We start from the raw sequence: 17,493 nt of genomic DNA, 5'->3' as shown, positions 1-17,493 counted from the left end.
CACCTCATCTACCAGTCTAAAATAGCAGAGCCTCTGGTTCCCCTCTCTACTTCCTGGGAAATGAAGCTGTCGGCAAGACAAGAATTTAATGGAATCTTCTCTCCAGTGACACCATCTCTGGCGCTCCCACTTTCCTCCCTTCTCCCTGCAACTTTGACTCCAGCTACAAGATGTCTTTAGGATATCAAGAAAACCCAGGCAACAAGGGTGACAGGAGTCTGCTTCTGACAGTCCCACTAAAGCCACAATGCAAAGGAACACAAGCAACTGATCTAATTGCCAGCGGACAGCAAGGGCTCGGCTGTGGTGTCCCACTGAGCAGGGCTGATGGGAATGCACTGCACCAAGCTCCCCATGAAGCCCAACAGAATCTGGAGAAGGTGACAGATGTTCAGTATGGAAAATTCCTCCAAAGACTTCCATAGCCTAGGAGGGCTTAGGGGAAGGGTCATCTTATTTTGCACTCCAATATCCAGAAGTCGCTGATAAACCAATTGCTTTGCTTGCCTATATCCCTCTTCTGGAAACTGATCATGAGCTAAATCTATTTTGAAAGGTTTATTATCTCCGTGCACCAGGTGGGTTGTGGGCCAACTAACAGGAAAACAGGCCTGCAGGTTGAAGAAGGAATCTTAGCCAATAGTAAATTAGAATCATAGAATCATAGAATCATAGAGTTGGAAGGGGCCATACAGGCCATCTAGTCCAACCCCCTGCTCAACGCAGGATCATAGAATCATAGAATCATAGAATCATAGAGTTGGAAGGGGCCATACAGGCCATCTAGTCCAACCCCCTGCTCAACGCAGGATTAGCCCTAAGCATCCTAAAGCATCCAAGAAAAGTGTGTATCCAACCTTTGCTTGAAGACTGCCAGTGAGGGGGAGCTCACCACCTCCTTAGGCAGCCTATTCCACTGCTGAACGACTCTGACTGAGAAAAACTTTTTCCTGATATCTAGCCTATATCGTTGTACTTGAAGTTTAAACCCATTACTGCGTGTCCTTTCCTCTGCAGCCAGCAGAAACAGCATCCTGCCCTCCTCCAAGTGCCAACCTTTCAAATACTTAAAGAGGGCTATCATGTCCCCTCTCAACCTCCTTTTCTCCAGGCTGAACATTCCCAAGTCCCTCAACCTATCTTCATAGGGCTTGGTCCCTTGGCCCCAGATCATCTTCGTCGCTCTCCTCTGTACCCTTTCAATTTTATCGATGTCCTTCTTGAAGATTGCTACTATCCATGCCCTGGTCTCCACTTTTATCAACCGCGCAACGTGCAGCTCCTCATTGGCTGCTTGGCCCAGCCTCGCCTCGCCTTGCCCGGCCGGGGACTCCCCACACACAAGGAGAAGCAGCCTTCCCCGACGGTGAGGACTCCCGCTGGCTTTCCGTCGCCCTCGCAAAAGGAGCAGGGACGCTGCGTCGCAGACACAGCATCCCTGCTCCTTTCCCGCCTGGGGTCCCTTCCCAATGGCCATTCACCGCCGCCGCTTCCCCGCACCCAGACACACACACACACACACACACACACACACAAACCCCCCTGGCCGCCCCCCCCATCGCCCCACCGCCACTTTCCCGCGCCCAGAGACACGCGCGCACACGCACACACACACACACAAAGCCCCCTGGCCACCCCCTATTGCCCCGCCGCCGCTTCCCCGCGCCCAGACACACACACACACACACAGCCACCCACCCACCCACCGCGCTCTCCCACCTCTTCCCCCACCTCACACATCCAGGCACACACTGCTCTCCACCCCCCTCTTCACTTGCCACCTCCCCCTCCCGATTCGCACAGTCTGCCTCCCCCTCCGCGAGGGCCTGCTGTCTTTCTTCTACAGCGGGCTTAACTTCTAGTCTAGGGTATAAGATGCCTAGTTTTAGCCATGCGCAGGACCTTGGATCCTGGGAAGCTTCGTTGGGCATGTTCCAGGCCCCACTGATGGCAGACCAGAGGGAGCTCGGAAAGAAGATAGCCATCTTCAAATACCCGAGGGGCTGTCACATATTATATTATTATTATTATTATTATTATTATTATTATAGAAGATGAAGCAGAGTTGTTTACTGTTGGCCCAGAGGGACGGACCAGAACCAATGGGTTGAAATTTATTCAAAAGAATTTTCGGCTAACCATCCAGAAAAAGTTCCTGCCAGTCAGAGCAGTTTCTCAGTGGAATAGGCTTCCTCGGGAGGTGGTGGGCTCTCCATCTTTGGAAGTTTTTAAGCAGAGGCTAGAGAATGCTTCTATGTTTTTCTCATGGGATGTATCCTTGACCTGTTTAGGCCCTGCTCTATTTGCATGGTATTTTCCCACAGCTTAGATTCTCAAGCCTCTCCCCTATACTTCAAGGGGCATTTTATTGCTTTGACCTTGCTGGTAACTCTTGGGCATGCCTTTGCCATGTCTAAGTGGCACGGGGTGCTTTTGTAAGGGAGACACTGCCCAGGCCTGGCCTCTTGTCCAGCGTCTCTGTTTACAAATCAGGGGGCGGGCAATTAGAGAAAGCAGAGAGTCATGCTTGTTAGCTTTGCTTTTCAGTTCTTGTAAGGAACACCTCACTCTGTTATGGTCTTCAACGTGCAAGGGTGCTCCTTGAGCGTTCGGCAGGGGCTTGACGTTACCCAGAATTAAGCTTGGCTGGGCAGAAAAGTGCCACCATGCTTAGCCTCTGACCCTCTTCCGCAGGGTTACTGATGCGCTTGCTTTGTCTGTCCTCTTGTATGTACTCTTGACTGATGCCTTCAGGTGATGGAGCAACATTTAAAGAAATGATTACAACCTTCTCATTGATTAAGCTCCTATTGGGAAAGTGTCTATGAGACGGCATGTTGCATCCTCAAAGGAGGGAGGGACTGTCTCTGCCATTACTTCTGGAAATTACGCAGAGGATGTTTATGGTAAGACTGGGCCAGCCAGCCTCTGCATCCAGGCCCCAGATAAAAGCGTGGACTTCTTGTTTTGTGAAGCATGAGCCTCCCACCTCAGGGGTTATGGGGAGGGCTGTGGGAGGAGGTCCTAGAGATGTCTCTCATGGAGTGGCATTATGGAATGGGCACTGGCAGCCCTGTGAGGTAGGCATGATGTGGACATATAACATTCTTCGTAACCCCGTGTGAAGCATGCAGATTTGGAGAAATGCCCTGTGTCTATTTTCCTGCTGCAGTAGAAAAATAATTTTTTAAAAATGTTTTCCTGTTGAATGTGATAATTGAGAAGTGATGCACTCGACAAAAGGACCCTGATCAGGCCACAGGGCCTCAGAATTGGTGCCTGAACAGGGACTTGATGCCTAGAATTTGGGCCTGAGTGCCTGGCTCAGGGTGGCCCCGACATCTATGCACCGCTGAAGGGGCCGCACTATCATTTTTGGCCTCTGGACCAACTCCTCCCTGACACACAGGCATTGCTGCCCCTATTTCGGCCTGAGCAGTGGATCCTCCTTCGTCAAAGAAGGGGGAGATTGCCTTGCGGAGGATTTAAGGTAGGGCATGGCTGAGTCTTTCCAAGGGGGAGTCTGCTAAAGCCAGTGCTGCCGATGGGTGGAGGTGAATGTGCCTGATGATTCTGCCTTTGCAACTCCGCAGATAGACTCTTTTCCATCTTGTTGGAATTGACTGCCTGAAAGGTTTTGTCAGCAAATCCCCCCTTACTGGAAAGCACTGGCCATCTGGAAAAGATAAATGAGGGATTCCTCAGCAAGGAACCCCGGGGGAGCCCAGCGCCATGCTCTTTAGAGAACTGGAAAGCCCCTGGAAAGGAGAACAAACAACTCTGTTGAGAAAAGCCATTCTTGACTGCCGTATACATTTGGCCACAAGGTGGCTCTCTTGGTCAAAATGTTTTAATGCCGCTGATGTTATGGCATCTGAAAGGCATAATTCTTTTGGATAACCTTTTGGGACTGATGCTGTATGGCAAATAAAATTGGGAAATGAACTGATCACTTATTGTTCAGCAGGATTTGAGACTGCAATGTATTCTTTTAAGACTACTGATGAGCTTAAGGCATCTTAAGCTCAACAGGCAAGAGTTGGTGGATGAGGTGAAGGAGGTGGGGACCCTAGGGGGAAGTGACCATGTCTTCATAGAATTCCTTTTGAGATGGGGAGCCAAGGAAGCTTGTAGCCAGACGCGGATGTTGGATTTTCGTAGGGCAAACTTTAATAAACTCAGAGACATGATGAGTGTCATACCATGGACGAGAATGCTGGAAGGGAAGGGAGCATGTGAAGGGTGGGCGATACTCAAACAAGAGCTATTGCATGCTCAATCAATGACTATCCCAGAAAGACGAAAACACTGCAGGAGCTCTAAGAAGCCTATTTGGATGAACAGGACGTAGATAAAATTGAAAGGGTACAGAGGAGAGCGACGAAGATGATCTGGGGCCAAGGGACCAAGTCCTATGAAGATAGGTTGAGGGACTTGGGAATGTTCAGCCTGGAGAAAAGGAGGTTGAGAGGGGACATGATAGCCCTCTTTAAGTATTTGAAAGGTTGTCACTTGGAGGAGGGCAGGATGCTGTTTCCATTGGCTGCAGAGGAGAGGACACGCAGTAATGGGGTTAAACTTCAAGTACAACGATATAGGCTAGATATCAGGAAAAAAAATTTCACAGAGTAGTTCAAGCAGTGGAATAGGCTGCCTAAGGAGGTGGTGAGCTCCCCCTCACTGGCAGTCTTCAAGCAAAGGTTGGATACACACTTTTCTTGTATGCTTTAGGATGCTTTGGGCTGATCCTGCATTGAGCAGGGGGTTGGACTAGATGGCCTGTATGGCCCCTTCCAACTCTATGATTCTATGATTCTATGATCTGAAGGGAAACCTCCTGTCTATGCATGGAAAAGAATTATTGCATGGGTAAAACAAGATGAGTTAATTTCAAACGGTCAGAGGACTATAAATTGGAAAATTCCATTATTTGTTTCTAGAAACTGCTGTACAAAAATTACATGCATGTGTATGTGGACTCCCTCCTCCCTCTTTCGTGATGTAGCCCTTTGGAGGGGGGCAATGTTTTATTTATTTATTTTATTTAGATTTCTATACCGCCCATTTCATGTTAGAGCTCCTGGGAAGGCCGGCGACCTGGGAAGCAGATGGGCAGTTTGCAGGTCCTACGAGGGAGAGGGTCAGAGCCATGGAGCTGGCCCTGGACTGTGCCGATGCAGGGCAGCTAGAGATCAACGGGATGGGGCTGAGGCTTAGGTTGAATTCTCACCGGCGCAGGCTAACACCTAGTTTGGAAGGCGGATGGAGAAGTGATGTGTCTTGCATGGGAATGGGAAAAGATAGATGCTAGGTCAGGCTGCCTGTGCAGTCCCCAATTCTGGAAGAATTTGGGAGGAATGGCAGGAGACTGCTGGATCTTGGAAAGGAGAAATCCCTAAGGATAAGAAGCCAGTGGCTCTAAAACAGTTTCCCATGTCCCTGGAAGACACAAAGGGGTTAAAATTTGCTATTGAGTCAATGCTTGCTGTTGGAAAACTGAAATCTTGTCACTCCCCACATAATGCTCTAATGCTTCCAGTGAAGAAGCCAAATGAATCAATGTACTGAAGGTGTTGCTAATTGGGGGCTCTTAGAGTTATTTCTGGGGTCATGCCGTTAAAAACATTTTGGCTTTTATCAGATTTGTTGGCAAGATGGCAAATGTGCCTCACACCGAATTCTGAGACATCCAAAAGACTTTTAGTTTCACCAACTGCATGTGTCCTTGTATGTTAGGTTTCAATTTTAATTGGAGAGTGCTAAATATACCTCCGATTCTGGATGTTAAGAAGTAATTTTAGGTGTGTGCCAAATGAAAAGAGGGTGAGAATCAAGGGCTTCCTCTCCCTCCTCTCATAGTCCCTGATTTGCTGGTTTCCACCATGTAAGTTAGTGGGGTTTGCTGGGAGATTTTTTATTTTATTTATTTACTAGGCTTCAAAACCCGTCCATAAGGATGGGCTTTGAAGGGGCCGGGGCAGCCCTGCCCCCCTGCCCCCCTGAATCCTCCCCCACAAGTCCCCAGGCATTGGCATGGGGCACAGAGCTGTGCGTGCCTTCTGAATGGCCCCTCTGTTGGCCCCTGTAAGGTATTCCGGACTGAGCCCCCCCCCCAGCCCCCCTAGGCTTTTATTTATACCGCGGAGCAGTATAAAGATTTATTTATTTACTTACATGGAACGTTATACAGATTGTAACATCAAAGTAACTTTCAGTAAAACATCAAAAGATTACAATACCACATTTATAATATAAATAACATGTGCTCATGATCTACTGTGTCAAACGCTGCTGACAGGGCGTCGGAGGTCGTCCATCTATCCCATGCTCTGCAAAGTAAGTTTGCAGGATGGAGGCTTTGCTGTTAATTGACCTGGCGTTGCACAGCATTAGTGTCGGAGGTGGCCCTTTGCCTCCACCCTAGTGGCTTGAGAGATGGGGCGAGGTTAGAAGGGGTTCGAGCACGGTCATATCTCAAGCTCCTTCTATTGTCCAGCCTCCTCCCACCGCTGTCTCTTTCTCTTCTGCTTATTATTGGGATCCCTAATCCCCTTTGGTTTTGGAACCTTTGGTTTTTCCAGTTTCAGGTGGATTGATTTGATTTTGTGTGTGTGTGTATGTGTGTGTGTGTGTGGTAATTTCAGCTGGGTTGGGATTCCACAACGATGGCCCCAATCGGCTTACTCCATCTCAGGGTTACCCAGTCTGGAGTTGGTTTGATTGGGTGCTAGTACATCTTATTTGCTCCCATTCAGTTTGGGTGGAGAGGGAGAGGATCTTTTTGGTTTAAAAATTTCCAGGGAGTTAGGGAGCTACAAGACTTGTAAGACTCTGCATGTCTGGTCACATTCTGTGGGGGAAAGTGCCATGAGAGCAGTTTTTGGCATTGCTGGCAAATATTGTTAAGGAAACAGAAACTGAAGATGTTATTGGTCAAGAAGCCCCCCCCCCCCCAGTTATTTTGGCCAGTAAGTGCCTCTAGTTGAAACCCTCAGATTAAATGTGGGGCCAAGATCACACCAGTTGGATGTAAACAAAAAAACAAAATTGGGACTTTTTATGTGCAACTGCAAGCTGTGCTTTTACGGATGTTTTGCTGGCTTTTGCTGTAGCAAGCCCTCCCAACGAAGCCTCACCATGGCAGGAGTGCCTTTTGTGGAGGTTTAAAATACTATATAAAGTGAGTGACATCCAGGTAAAAGAGGAGTGTTGTACACATCGTTAAAGGAATGGCATTGCACGGCAGGAGGACTGCTAGACATCCAAGGGTTGAGTGACGTTCCCGCTAGTTCAGGTTTATAGAGCTGGACACGTTTTTTTATTCGTCTCTCTAAAAGTATTTCGGAATGTAAGTCAGCTGTGCTATTCAGCTTTTGTAATGTGTCAAAGTAAAATGAGTATTGATTGATGACCTGAGAAGGATTAAGGAAATCACAAATTACTGGCATTTATGGCCTAATAATGTTAATCTGAGTAGACCAAAGAAAAGTCTCCCTCCTTGGATCCTATGGTGTGATTTGTGAAAAAAAACCTGCAGTGTTCCTTGCAAATAAGACAAGACAGCGTTATTCACCACCAGAACACATCCTTTTAAATGCTGTTGAAGGCATTTTACTCCTTGATTTGTAAGAGACAGTTGTAGTCCATGAAAACAACTAGTTTCAGTACATCATCAAAAGCAACTTTATAATCAAAAGCAACTTTATAATTTGGAAGTTTTTCCTTTTGTTCTAAGGTCGTCCCTGCGGGAGGATCTATCCCATCCCAGGGCTGAATATAACACTGATCCCCTCCCTGCCGCCTCCCCCCCTCTAGTTGAGGAAAGGAGTGTGGCCAAGGCCTCTGTGCTTGGAAGGATGGGGGGGGACGGACGGCAGTACCTTCAGAAGGAAAAGAAAGGGAGATGCCTTTTCTGCAAGTTACATTTTAAGGATTTTTATTTTTCAGCACATCTACTCAAGATAGATAGCCTGTGTCCAGAAATTGAAAAGTATTTTATATAAGTTTTAAATAAATGTAAGCCAAAGCAGATGAAACTGCTATGCCATATTGTTTTAAAACTCCTATATTTCCAAAGGTTTTGGTGGTCAACTCCTGTAATTAAGAACTTACAGTGTAAAAATGTATAGTAACATTTTTTTGATTTGTTTTCAACACATGAAAAATGTCTAAGGATACAGCCTTAAGCACTGCGTAGGCCTCTGGCTCCCAACCAGGGTTACAGGTGACCCCAGGCTCACATCAGAGCACCAGCAGAGAATTTCTGTTAATTAAAAGATTATTTTAAAGGACCCAGAGTGGTTTCCAGGTATGGCCCTGGAGAGGCTGGGAAGGGGAGGAGCACCAGCCATGGAATCCCTTGTGGGCCGAGACTCCTCCCCCCTGGTTGGCGTGGGGGCGGCAGGTGGAGGCCAGAGAGCGAAGAGTCCTCTTGAGGCGGGGTGGGTTCTTTCAGGGTTTTTTTGGTTTCTTTTTACAATGTGTGGGTGTTTTGGAGGAAGGGGAGGCTACCCCTCCTTGGAGTTGGTTGGTTGGGGGGTTGGCTGGGTAGAGTTATTTCTGGTGATATGTCTCTTCCGGGGGTGTGGCAGGGAGGTGTAGCTGTGACATCACTTCAGGGTTACCCTGAAGTCTGCAAAACATTTTGGGGGTTACCGCAAAGTCAAAGGGTTGAAAATGGCTGGTTGAGACCATGTTGCACGACAGAGTGCCTCAAGGCTTTCCCATTTGTCCTATAACATCAAACTCGGGGGGAGGGGAGGGGCAGGCACTTTGGATGCTGAAGCACCCAACCCTACTACAAACCAAAGGGATTCAAGCCTCAATCCCTGAGACTAAACCCATTCCCAATGCTGGGCAAATGATTAAGGGTGACAGCAGCTTCGTGGTGTAGCCAGCTTGGTGCAGTGGTTAGGAGTGCCAACTTCTAATCTGGCGAGCCAGGTCTGATTCCTTGCTCCCCCACATGCAGCCAGCTGGGTGACCTTGGGCTCGCCACGGCACTGCTAAAACTGTTCTGACCAAGCAGTGATATCAGGGCTCTCTCAGCCTCACCCACCCCACAGGGTGTCTGATGTGGGGAGAGGAATGGGAAGGCAATTGGAAGCCACTTTGAGCCTCCTTCGGGTAGGGAAAAGCGGCATCTAAGAACCAACTCTTCTTCTTCTTCAGTAATCTCAGGGCTCTCTCAGCCTCTCCTCCCTCACAGGGTGTCTTTTGTGGGGAGAGGAAAGGGAAGGCGACTCTAAGCTGCTTTGAGACTCCTTCGGGTAGAGAAAAGCGGCATCTAAGAACCAACTCTTCTTCTCTCCCCTGTAACACAGATACTGCCAAGTACAACACCTCAAAAGCAGAAAACACAAATGACTTGAAGAAGAAGAGGCCCCACTGAAAACCAAAGCAGGTGAAATGGGAAGTTACCTGAAGCATCCATGCAGTCAAGAACATTTGACACGGTGAATTTCTGGTGAAGAATCTGGTCGTATCCTTCCAAATAATCCAAGGAACCCAAGGGTGATGTCATGGGACCCCTGTCTGAAACAGCAACCCAAATACCAATTGAGAAGGCATGAAGAGCCAAGCAGCATCAACTTTGAAAGTCACGGAGAGGTCTATCCATTCTTCTCCCTAAGAAGCTGTTTTCTCTGCAGGCTCAAGCATGCATTCCTCTTCACACCACAGCCATACTTCTGGGGGGGGGGGGGTCTTTCCTTTTTTGAAGAATGTCCTAAAGTCTAAGCTGGAAACAGCAGCTAATTTTACATTCCAGGTGTTAAGAGCCTATTTTTTGTGATCTTAGCATGTAATGCTCTCCTGATTTTTTTTGTATGTACTGTTCTGCTTGACCTGTTTTATGATTTTTGACATGTGCCATGCTATAGCTAAATGATGTTTCCTTTAACCTGTGTTTAACCTTTGTTTTAGTTATGTAGTGCTTTTTTTTAGCTTAGTTCTTTTCATCACAGTTGTGACCTTGACCTTGCAGGACTGATTGGTGCTCTTAGGAATGCTTACAGTATCTGGGAGTTAGTATGCACTTTCCTCTGAGAAAACTGGCCAGGGAAAATGACAGCCCGGCATATCAACAAGCACGCCAAGACTAGAATTGGGGGCAGGGGGGGGGACGTTTACATAAAAGTATGGTTATATAACTGCCTTTCAGTTTTAGCAAGGAAAAGCCTTGTGCCTTGTTCTTTTGCCTTTTATAATAAAGAAATTCTTTTTCTTTACCGACTTGAGCTGCATGGGAGGGCAGAATATACATTTATTAAATAATAATAACAATTTTAAATAATAATTACTTACTGAGGCCACAGCAGGGACCTGACACTAGGGCACAAGCTTCATGCTCTAATTATTGTTCATAACATATATAATTGGCTGAGGAAGTTGCCATGTAATCCTATGCTTCACATGCACGAGGTTTCCAAGAAATGTCTCCTTACATCAGCAGATCCAAGGTGGCATCAGGGATCTCTGTCAACCATTATCTTGAGGTCACCCAACAAAATGTTGGGCTGTGGAAAGGATGACAGTGTTTTCAAGTCATGCTACAAGAAAGTTCTCTAGATACTATGAATGACTGTGCCTTGGAACTGCTGGGCATAGTTCACAATGGATAGTTGCCCCCCCCCCCCACAGTCCAAAACAATCACATTTGATTTCAAATGAGTAAACGTTTCATAAATAAGGGGACATCAGAAGAAGTTAACACAAAATTGAGAGCCAGGGGGAGGAGAGAAAGATAGCGCCGTGCTAGCCCGTTCTGTAACGGGCTCCCGAGCCAAGCAGAGGGCCAGGAGCAGAAGCACCTGGCAGACCTGAGCAAGGTGTGCAAATCTCGCTCGCTGGTTGCCCCAGGAGCTGGGAACAGCATCCCGAGGGTCCTACAGATCCGTGGAGACTAAGTTCTCCAGATCACCACCGCTGCCTGTGCTCGGGGCTATAATGGCGCCGCTCTCGAAAACAACTTTCTAATCTTGAAACAACCAGCCGCATAAAATCCTGCATTCTTCTCAGGCTCTCTCTTCCCAGCTTGAACAATCAACATAAGGAGCGGCAGTCTGGTGAATTATCAAAACAAAGACTGTGAGTTCTCTGTTCGCTTTCTCTTTCTTTAAAGCCAGGTGTCAAGCGTTGCAAGAACTCACAACAAGCTTCTTTAAAAGAAAGCGTTTATTGAGAAGTTACTTCAGACACCTAAGCTAGAAAAGTCAATTCTGCCTGAAATCACATTTGCCACCCCTTTTCAATGGTAATCTCCCGCCCAAACCTTGAAGGTTCCCAAGGGAGGGGGGAGAGGGGCACCAGGTGCCATAAACCAAAGTGTTACTTCTTACACGTCCTTGGGCATCTCCGGACGAGATAAATGTTTTGGTTACAAAAGGCAGAAATTGGTGGATCAAGAAGCACAAATCTTTCAAGATTTACCAGCAGATATATTATGGAAAAGAGCACAATTCCATTGTTTGTGACCACCTGAAGATTATGACGAACAGTGGAGCAATTACCTGGACTTTCTTAAGAAAGACAGTAGTAACTTTTAGGTTGGGGCTGGTATGCGATGGGAACTGACTATATACTTCTTAAGATAATAACAGACTATATTCTCATATGTATCAATATGTATCAACAATTACTTTGGTAGCTGGTCGTTCTTTTCTTTTTCCATCTTTCTGTAAACACTTTATATATAATTAAAAAAAATTTTTTTTTAATTGAGAGCCAGATCTCTTTAGGATCCTTGGAAATGAGCTAGAATGCCTGATGCTGCTTGCATGAGAGAAAAGCTGGAGTAGGATATGTGTAGCTTGGAGAAGAGGGCCAGGGGTGATAGGAGAGCTGTGTTTAATTATGTAAAAGGCAGGCATGTTGCAGAGAGGGCCAATTTGTTTACTGCTGCTTTAGAGACAAGGACTAGGAGCCATGGGTTCAAATTATGAGAAAAGAGGGTTCACTTAAATACTCGAAAACATTTTCTGATGGTGAGGGCTGTCAGTAGATGAAATATGCTGCCTCGGAGGGTGATGGCATCGCCTTCATTGAAAGTTTTTTAAGGAGACAGGATGAACACCTATTGTGTGCTTTTTATGGCAACTGGTGAGATGAAGAATATGGGTAAATTCAGAATACATTTATATCATGGTTTATTAAGTCTGTTCTTGCTATACTTTTATCTTCCTTTCTATTCTCTCTTGTTCTTTCTACTCTAAAACTTTGTTTTCCTTTTACGCATTGAAAAACTTTAATAAAATTATATTTTAAAAGAGTGTGTGCTTTTTAAGTGCCCAAGGAGATGGGGGAGGGGCTGGGCTGGATAGCCCTTTGGGCATGAGCCTCCCAGCTCTGTGTGATTCTGACTCTGGAGACGAGAATGAGGCAGGGGTCTCGGCGTTTCCACCAGGGAGAAAAGCAGGGAAGAAGGAATGAAATGGAGACTGATTCATCTTGGCTGTTATGGGATTAGTGGGCAGGTTCCCTTCAGAATTAATGACAAGTTAAACAAGAGGAAGGGGGCACAGCAGGCATAAATGGGGGGGGGGGAGGGAACAGTGAGTGTCAGAAGGACTGGTGCTATTTAATTTGCTAATTAAATGATCTGGAACTGGAGTGAGCATAGCAGCCAAGTTTGCAAAGGATACGAAATTATAAAGGATGGTAAAAAGCAAGGTAGACTGTAAAGACCTTCAGAAGGATCTCTGTTGAAGAAGCCAGCCAGTCACTCCTCCACCTTGCTCCCCTCCAAGTGCCTCGGCCAGCTTACTCTCTTTTCCCCCTGGCGAAAGGAAGCCTCTTCCCTCGGTCCAGTGCCAGGGAGAGATCACCCTCCGTGTGCAAGAGCAATCGTCCAGCACCTGCCATGGGGCAGGCCATGCAGCAGCCATGCGGCTCTTGTGGATGGGGGCATCGAGGGCTCTCTGCAGCCAGAGGGACGAGGGTGACCGTGACACAAGTGCAGCCTGGAGTCCAGAAAGGGCACAGGGAGACCATTTTGCCTTCCCCCATCACAACGCAAGTGGAGCTTCAAGACAGGCAGAAGGAAGGAAGGACCTCTGTGATTCCAAGGAAGATTAATAATTAAAATGTGGGACGCCCTGTCAGTGGATGTAAGGATGGCCATGACCACAGCGGGCTGAATGGCGGGCAGCCATGAGCAGCAGCAGTGACTGGAGGGCCAGACTGTGGGTCTCCTAGAAACGGGACCCTGGCTTCAATTCTTGGCGGGGAGGGGGGGGCAGCATTCACCGGCACTCACCAACCCTCTGGCGCCATCCACCAATCACGCCCCCAAAGCCGAATGACACCTCAGCCGGAATGACTGGAGAAAACATCATGTACCTTGGAGACTATCTGCTGTAGGAATGACTGGAGTGTGGAAGGTTCTGGCTGGCAGTTTCCCTCACCCTTGACCAACAACTGCAGATGGTAAGAAGACCCCCATCCACAGAGAACGGACACAAGAAGAACAGGGCAGGGAGTGATCCCCACTTGCAAGGGGCCGCCCATCAGCATTTTAAGCAAGCCGCTGAGAAGGAAGGAACATTCTGGCTCAACTTGCCTTCCTTGCGCAGGAAGAGTTCGCCTGGAGGGCCAGGGCAGCAGAGGGGGAGGAAAGTGCAGCCAGCAGAAGGCAGGCACGGCCACCTGTGCTCGTCAGAAGCCCCCCCCCCGCCCGCCCCAGGAGGCTGCCTTGGCGAACCGCCTGGCCCCTGGCTCTGGCCCCTGGCTCTGGCCCCTGGCGGACTTCCTCCCGGGGTCCCTCCCAGCCGCCTCAGGCTGGTCTAGGCACTCACCTTGGCGCCTGGCAGTCATCCAGCTGAGCAAGTAGTTGCTGGTTTGCTGCAGCAGGACGTTGTTGTCTCCTTCATACGTGCAGTTTGGGTCGTTGTCATCACGGATCTCACCGAGACGGTTCACTTTATGGGGTTGGGGAGAGAAACACATGCAAACAACACGTTGGATTTTCAAGCTGCAGCCTCAGCAGACGGTATACAAAGCAGCCCACTACGGACATGCTGCGTTGCAGGGGGGCGGGCTGCTCCCCGCTAGTGGCAAACCTGTGAGCAAAGGAAAGCCTTGGAAAGGCTGCAAAAAGGGACCGCTGTTATTTATGGCCGCTGTATTTTATGGTTAACTCGGGGTGAAGCCCGCTTTAAAAGGCCCCCCCTTCAGGTCTTGCTGCGGGGGGGCAGGAAGGGGGTGGCAGGGGCCCCTCTCCCTGACCGCTCTTGCCACCCAGGACGGGAGGCTGGTAGTGTGCCTCGCCCTGCAGGGAGGCTGACCAGAAAGGTGAGCCCCCACAGCAGAGGCCACCAGCACTCCCGCCCCGGCGTGGAGGATTCTGCAGACCAGTGGGCGGTGGCACCGGAGGCCACCGGAGCTCACTACCCCACGCAGAGGTCAGAATGGCGGGCCCCGCAGCAGAGGCTGCCACTACTCACTGCCCGCAGCAGAGGGGCGCCTGAGAGGGCCTCTGCTTAACCCGCAGTAGGGGGCGAATGTGGCCTCCCAGGGAATTGCTGCTCACTCTCCCAAGGCCAGGGAGCCAAACTCAGAGTTTCCTCTTACAGTCACATTATCCTACGGAGAGGTCCTTTGATCTCTGATAACAGCATTTTGGTTTCTCTTTGTAAAGCCCACTGAATTCCAGGGGATTGATTGGCTGTTTTGACAAAGGATTATCATTGGCTGTATTTGGTGGTGACACAGTCTACTGATGCAACAGAATTGATTTTTGCTATATATTCCCTGTCATGTAAGAAGATCATAGTCTGAAGAAGGGTGCTTGCACTCGAAAGCTCCCGCCCTGAATAAATCTTGGTTGGTCTTAAAGGTGCCTGACTGGACTCTTGTCAAAGTTCAGCTGTAAATCAAACAGAGTTACATTTTTGAGGAAGATCCACTATGAATAACTTCTGAGGATGATCAACTACAGAACGGGCCTGCAAGTTGTAGATACATGTCAATTTATTGCACCTCATCACAGAAGCTGCTCTTCAATATCACAGGGTGGGGCCCAGGCGGGTCAGCGCTGCTTGCATGGCTGCACATTATGCCCGGGTTTGACACGCAGATCGTGAGCCTCCCGCCTGCCGCCTTGTCGATGCTAAGACGTGGGGGGCTGCCTTCAAGCGGTTCATCTCCTTTCTCCAGGGCTGGGGGCAGAAGAGAGCTACTGGGGAAGAACGGTCACACCACTGCCTCTGCCTCCGATGGGGGCTTCTGCAGGGAGCGATTCTCCAGGCCAGTGGTCCCCAGCCCCAGAGACCTTGGGCTGGCCTCCTGCCTGGCGGGACAAGCTCCCAGGAAGCCTCAGGGCCCTGTTGGAGCTTACTGACCTTGGCAGGCTCTCCCAGCAGGCCTACGGTTGTGGACTGAATGTGCTTTTGGTTTGATGCTGTTCTGCTTTAGGGAAGGGGGTGGTTTATAAATCTAAAGAAATAAAACATTATGAGTTGTGGTATTTTTCTATGTAATGTGTGCGGACCATTTGCATTAGCATTGACTAGAGTAGCAGGCACCGCAAGGCTGGCGTGATCAACTACAATGCGGGCGGGGGGGGGCATCTCTTTAAAGGTTCTCAGCCTTGGCAGGGAGCTTTCAGAAGGAGGGTCCCCCCCAGGGTACAGCTGATTCTGATAACTCCAAAGAATAGTTCCTTTAAAGCAGGGGTAGCCAATCTGTGGTCCTCCAGATGTCCATGGACTACAATTTGTTTGCTGGCAGGGGCTCATGGGAATCGTAGTCCATGGACATCTGGAGGACCACAGGTTGACTACCCCTGCTTTAAAGACTTCTGACTTTTAAGGCAGATTTCTCTCTCTCCCCCCCGTGTTACAGCTGGTTCTGACAGCCCTGCGTGCCTTGGGGATGAAGACGACAGCCAGGCCGCTCCCATCCTCAGCTGTCACACGGACACCTCCATCATGAGTCCCCCACATGAGTACTGCAGGTCCCCACTTGTAAGAAGCAGAGTTTAATTATACGTGTGATTTTTAAATGATGATGAAAAAACCAACTTACTGGCCAAATAGCCGTGCCCCCCGCAGGCTTCTCGGCATTCCTGCGCTCCCTGTTGTGCGAGCCAGGAGGCCAGCGGCTTGCCCGAAGTGGATAAGGCATGTATCTCGCGCCCAAGTTCAGCCTGATGCACAAAGGAGTTAAAGGATACAGCAGTCAACGTACAAGGGCTCCTTATAAGCTAACAAAGTCCCTCTGCTCTATCAGAGTGTCTCCCTGCAAGGTGCTGCGGGTGGGTGGGTGGGTGGGTGGTTGGGGGGACCGGCCAGCCAGCCCGTGAGGAGCAGAAGATAGGGCCTCCAGCCTCTGCAAGCCTCACAGGTTCCCAACAAGTACTCTCTGAAAACTTCGCATGACCCTCTTCCTAGTGAAGGAGGAAAACTCACAAAGCAAAGCACAAAAAGTTCACGCTTTGAAGGTCTCACCAGTCCCAGCCACTAGGCAAACTAGGTGAGGCAGGGTGGCCACAAGGGGAAAGAGGCAGACGGTGGCTGCAGGGGAGCCTCGGGAGAAGCGGCCTTCTCTGGTGGAGAGACCAGCCAGGACCCGTCGCCACAGAGCATCCCCCCTGCTGGGCATAAGAGGCTTCATGAGCGCAATATAAAGGATGCTCGGATTCAAGAGGATGGGGCAAGATCCTTTTTATAACTCCCAGCTAGTCTGGAAAACAAGAAGAAAAGAACGGATCTCACAATCTATCCAGCCACACCGCAAATTGCAGATCACGGTAATGCTCACCAAACCAACGAACGAGATCAAGGGACTTGGGGGGAAAGTTCCTGACAGTTAGAGGGGTCCCTCAGTGGAACAGGCTTCCTCGGGAGGTGGTGGGTTCTCCTTCCCCGGAGATTTTTACACAGAGGCTCGAGAGCCATCTGACAGAAATGCTGCTTTTATGAACTGAGGCAGAGGGATGGGCCAGGGTTTGTCTCTTGGGGCCCTTCCCGGCAGACCCAGGGAATTGCTGATCACTGCTGTGGGATGGGAGGAGGATTCCCCCCAGGCCAGGCTGGACTCTTGAGATGCCTGGTGGGGGCACTTGGGCATGAATCTGGGGTCACGGTGGGTAGGCAGCAAGTTGCATGTTCCTGCATTGTGCAGGATCCTATGATTCTATGACAGCAGATCAGAATGACTGCAAGGAGACAGATCACTTCTCTGACCATTTATTGGTTTTTGCCCCACTATCGAATGTGCACCATGACTGAGTATCCCACAAACATCAACCAAGCCACTGGAAACAATATGAGGGAATGTGGCTGAATAATTCCGTTGCTGCACAGTGCCCACGCAAGCTTAGACCCAGAATGAAGCTCGGTTGGTCTTAAAGGTGCCTGACTGGACTCAGACTTTGTTCTGTTGCTTCAGGCCAATACAGCTGCCCACCTGAATCCATCTGCACAGAACGGAGGGGAATCCATGTTCCCCCCCCCCCCCCCAAGACTTGTCATGGGTCCATGGACAATGGGCTCA

At 49.1% G+C, this 17,493-nt stretch overlaps 1 protein-coding gene across 2 annotated transcripts in view; it reads right to left on the bottom strand.

Moving 5' to 3' along the window:
* ACOX3 (acyl-CoA oxidase 3, pristanoyl) overlaps nucleotides 1–17,493 on the bottom strand; it is a 57,109-nt gene that overhangs the window by 28,206 nt on the left and 11,410 nt on the right. For both annotated transcript variants that reach the window (XM_077301892.1, XM_077301891.1), the window contains exons 10-12: nucleotides 16,024–16,144; nucleotides 13,794–13,916; nucleotides 9,421–9,534 (exon numbers count right to left, since the gene is read on the bottom strand). In XM_077301892.1, coding sequence (XP_077158007.1) covers nucleotides 9,421–9,534; nucleotides 13,794–13,916; nucleotides 16,024–16,144 — 358 coding nt within the window. The remainder of the gene's footprint in view (nucleotides 1–9,420; nucleotides 9,535–13,793; nucleotides 13,917–16,023; nucleotides 16,145–17,493) is intronic.

Source organism: Paroedura picta, chromosome 10, assembly GCF_049243985.1.
Source record: "Paroedura picta isolate Pp20150507F chromosome 10, Ppicta_v3.0, whole genome shotgun sequence".
NCBI lineage: Eukaryota > Metazoa > Chordata > Lepidosauria > Squamata > Gekkonidae > Paroedura > Paroedura picta.
Note: the sequence above shows the minus strand (reverse complement) of the source record. Positions and strands in the feature narration are given on the sequence as shown.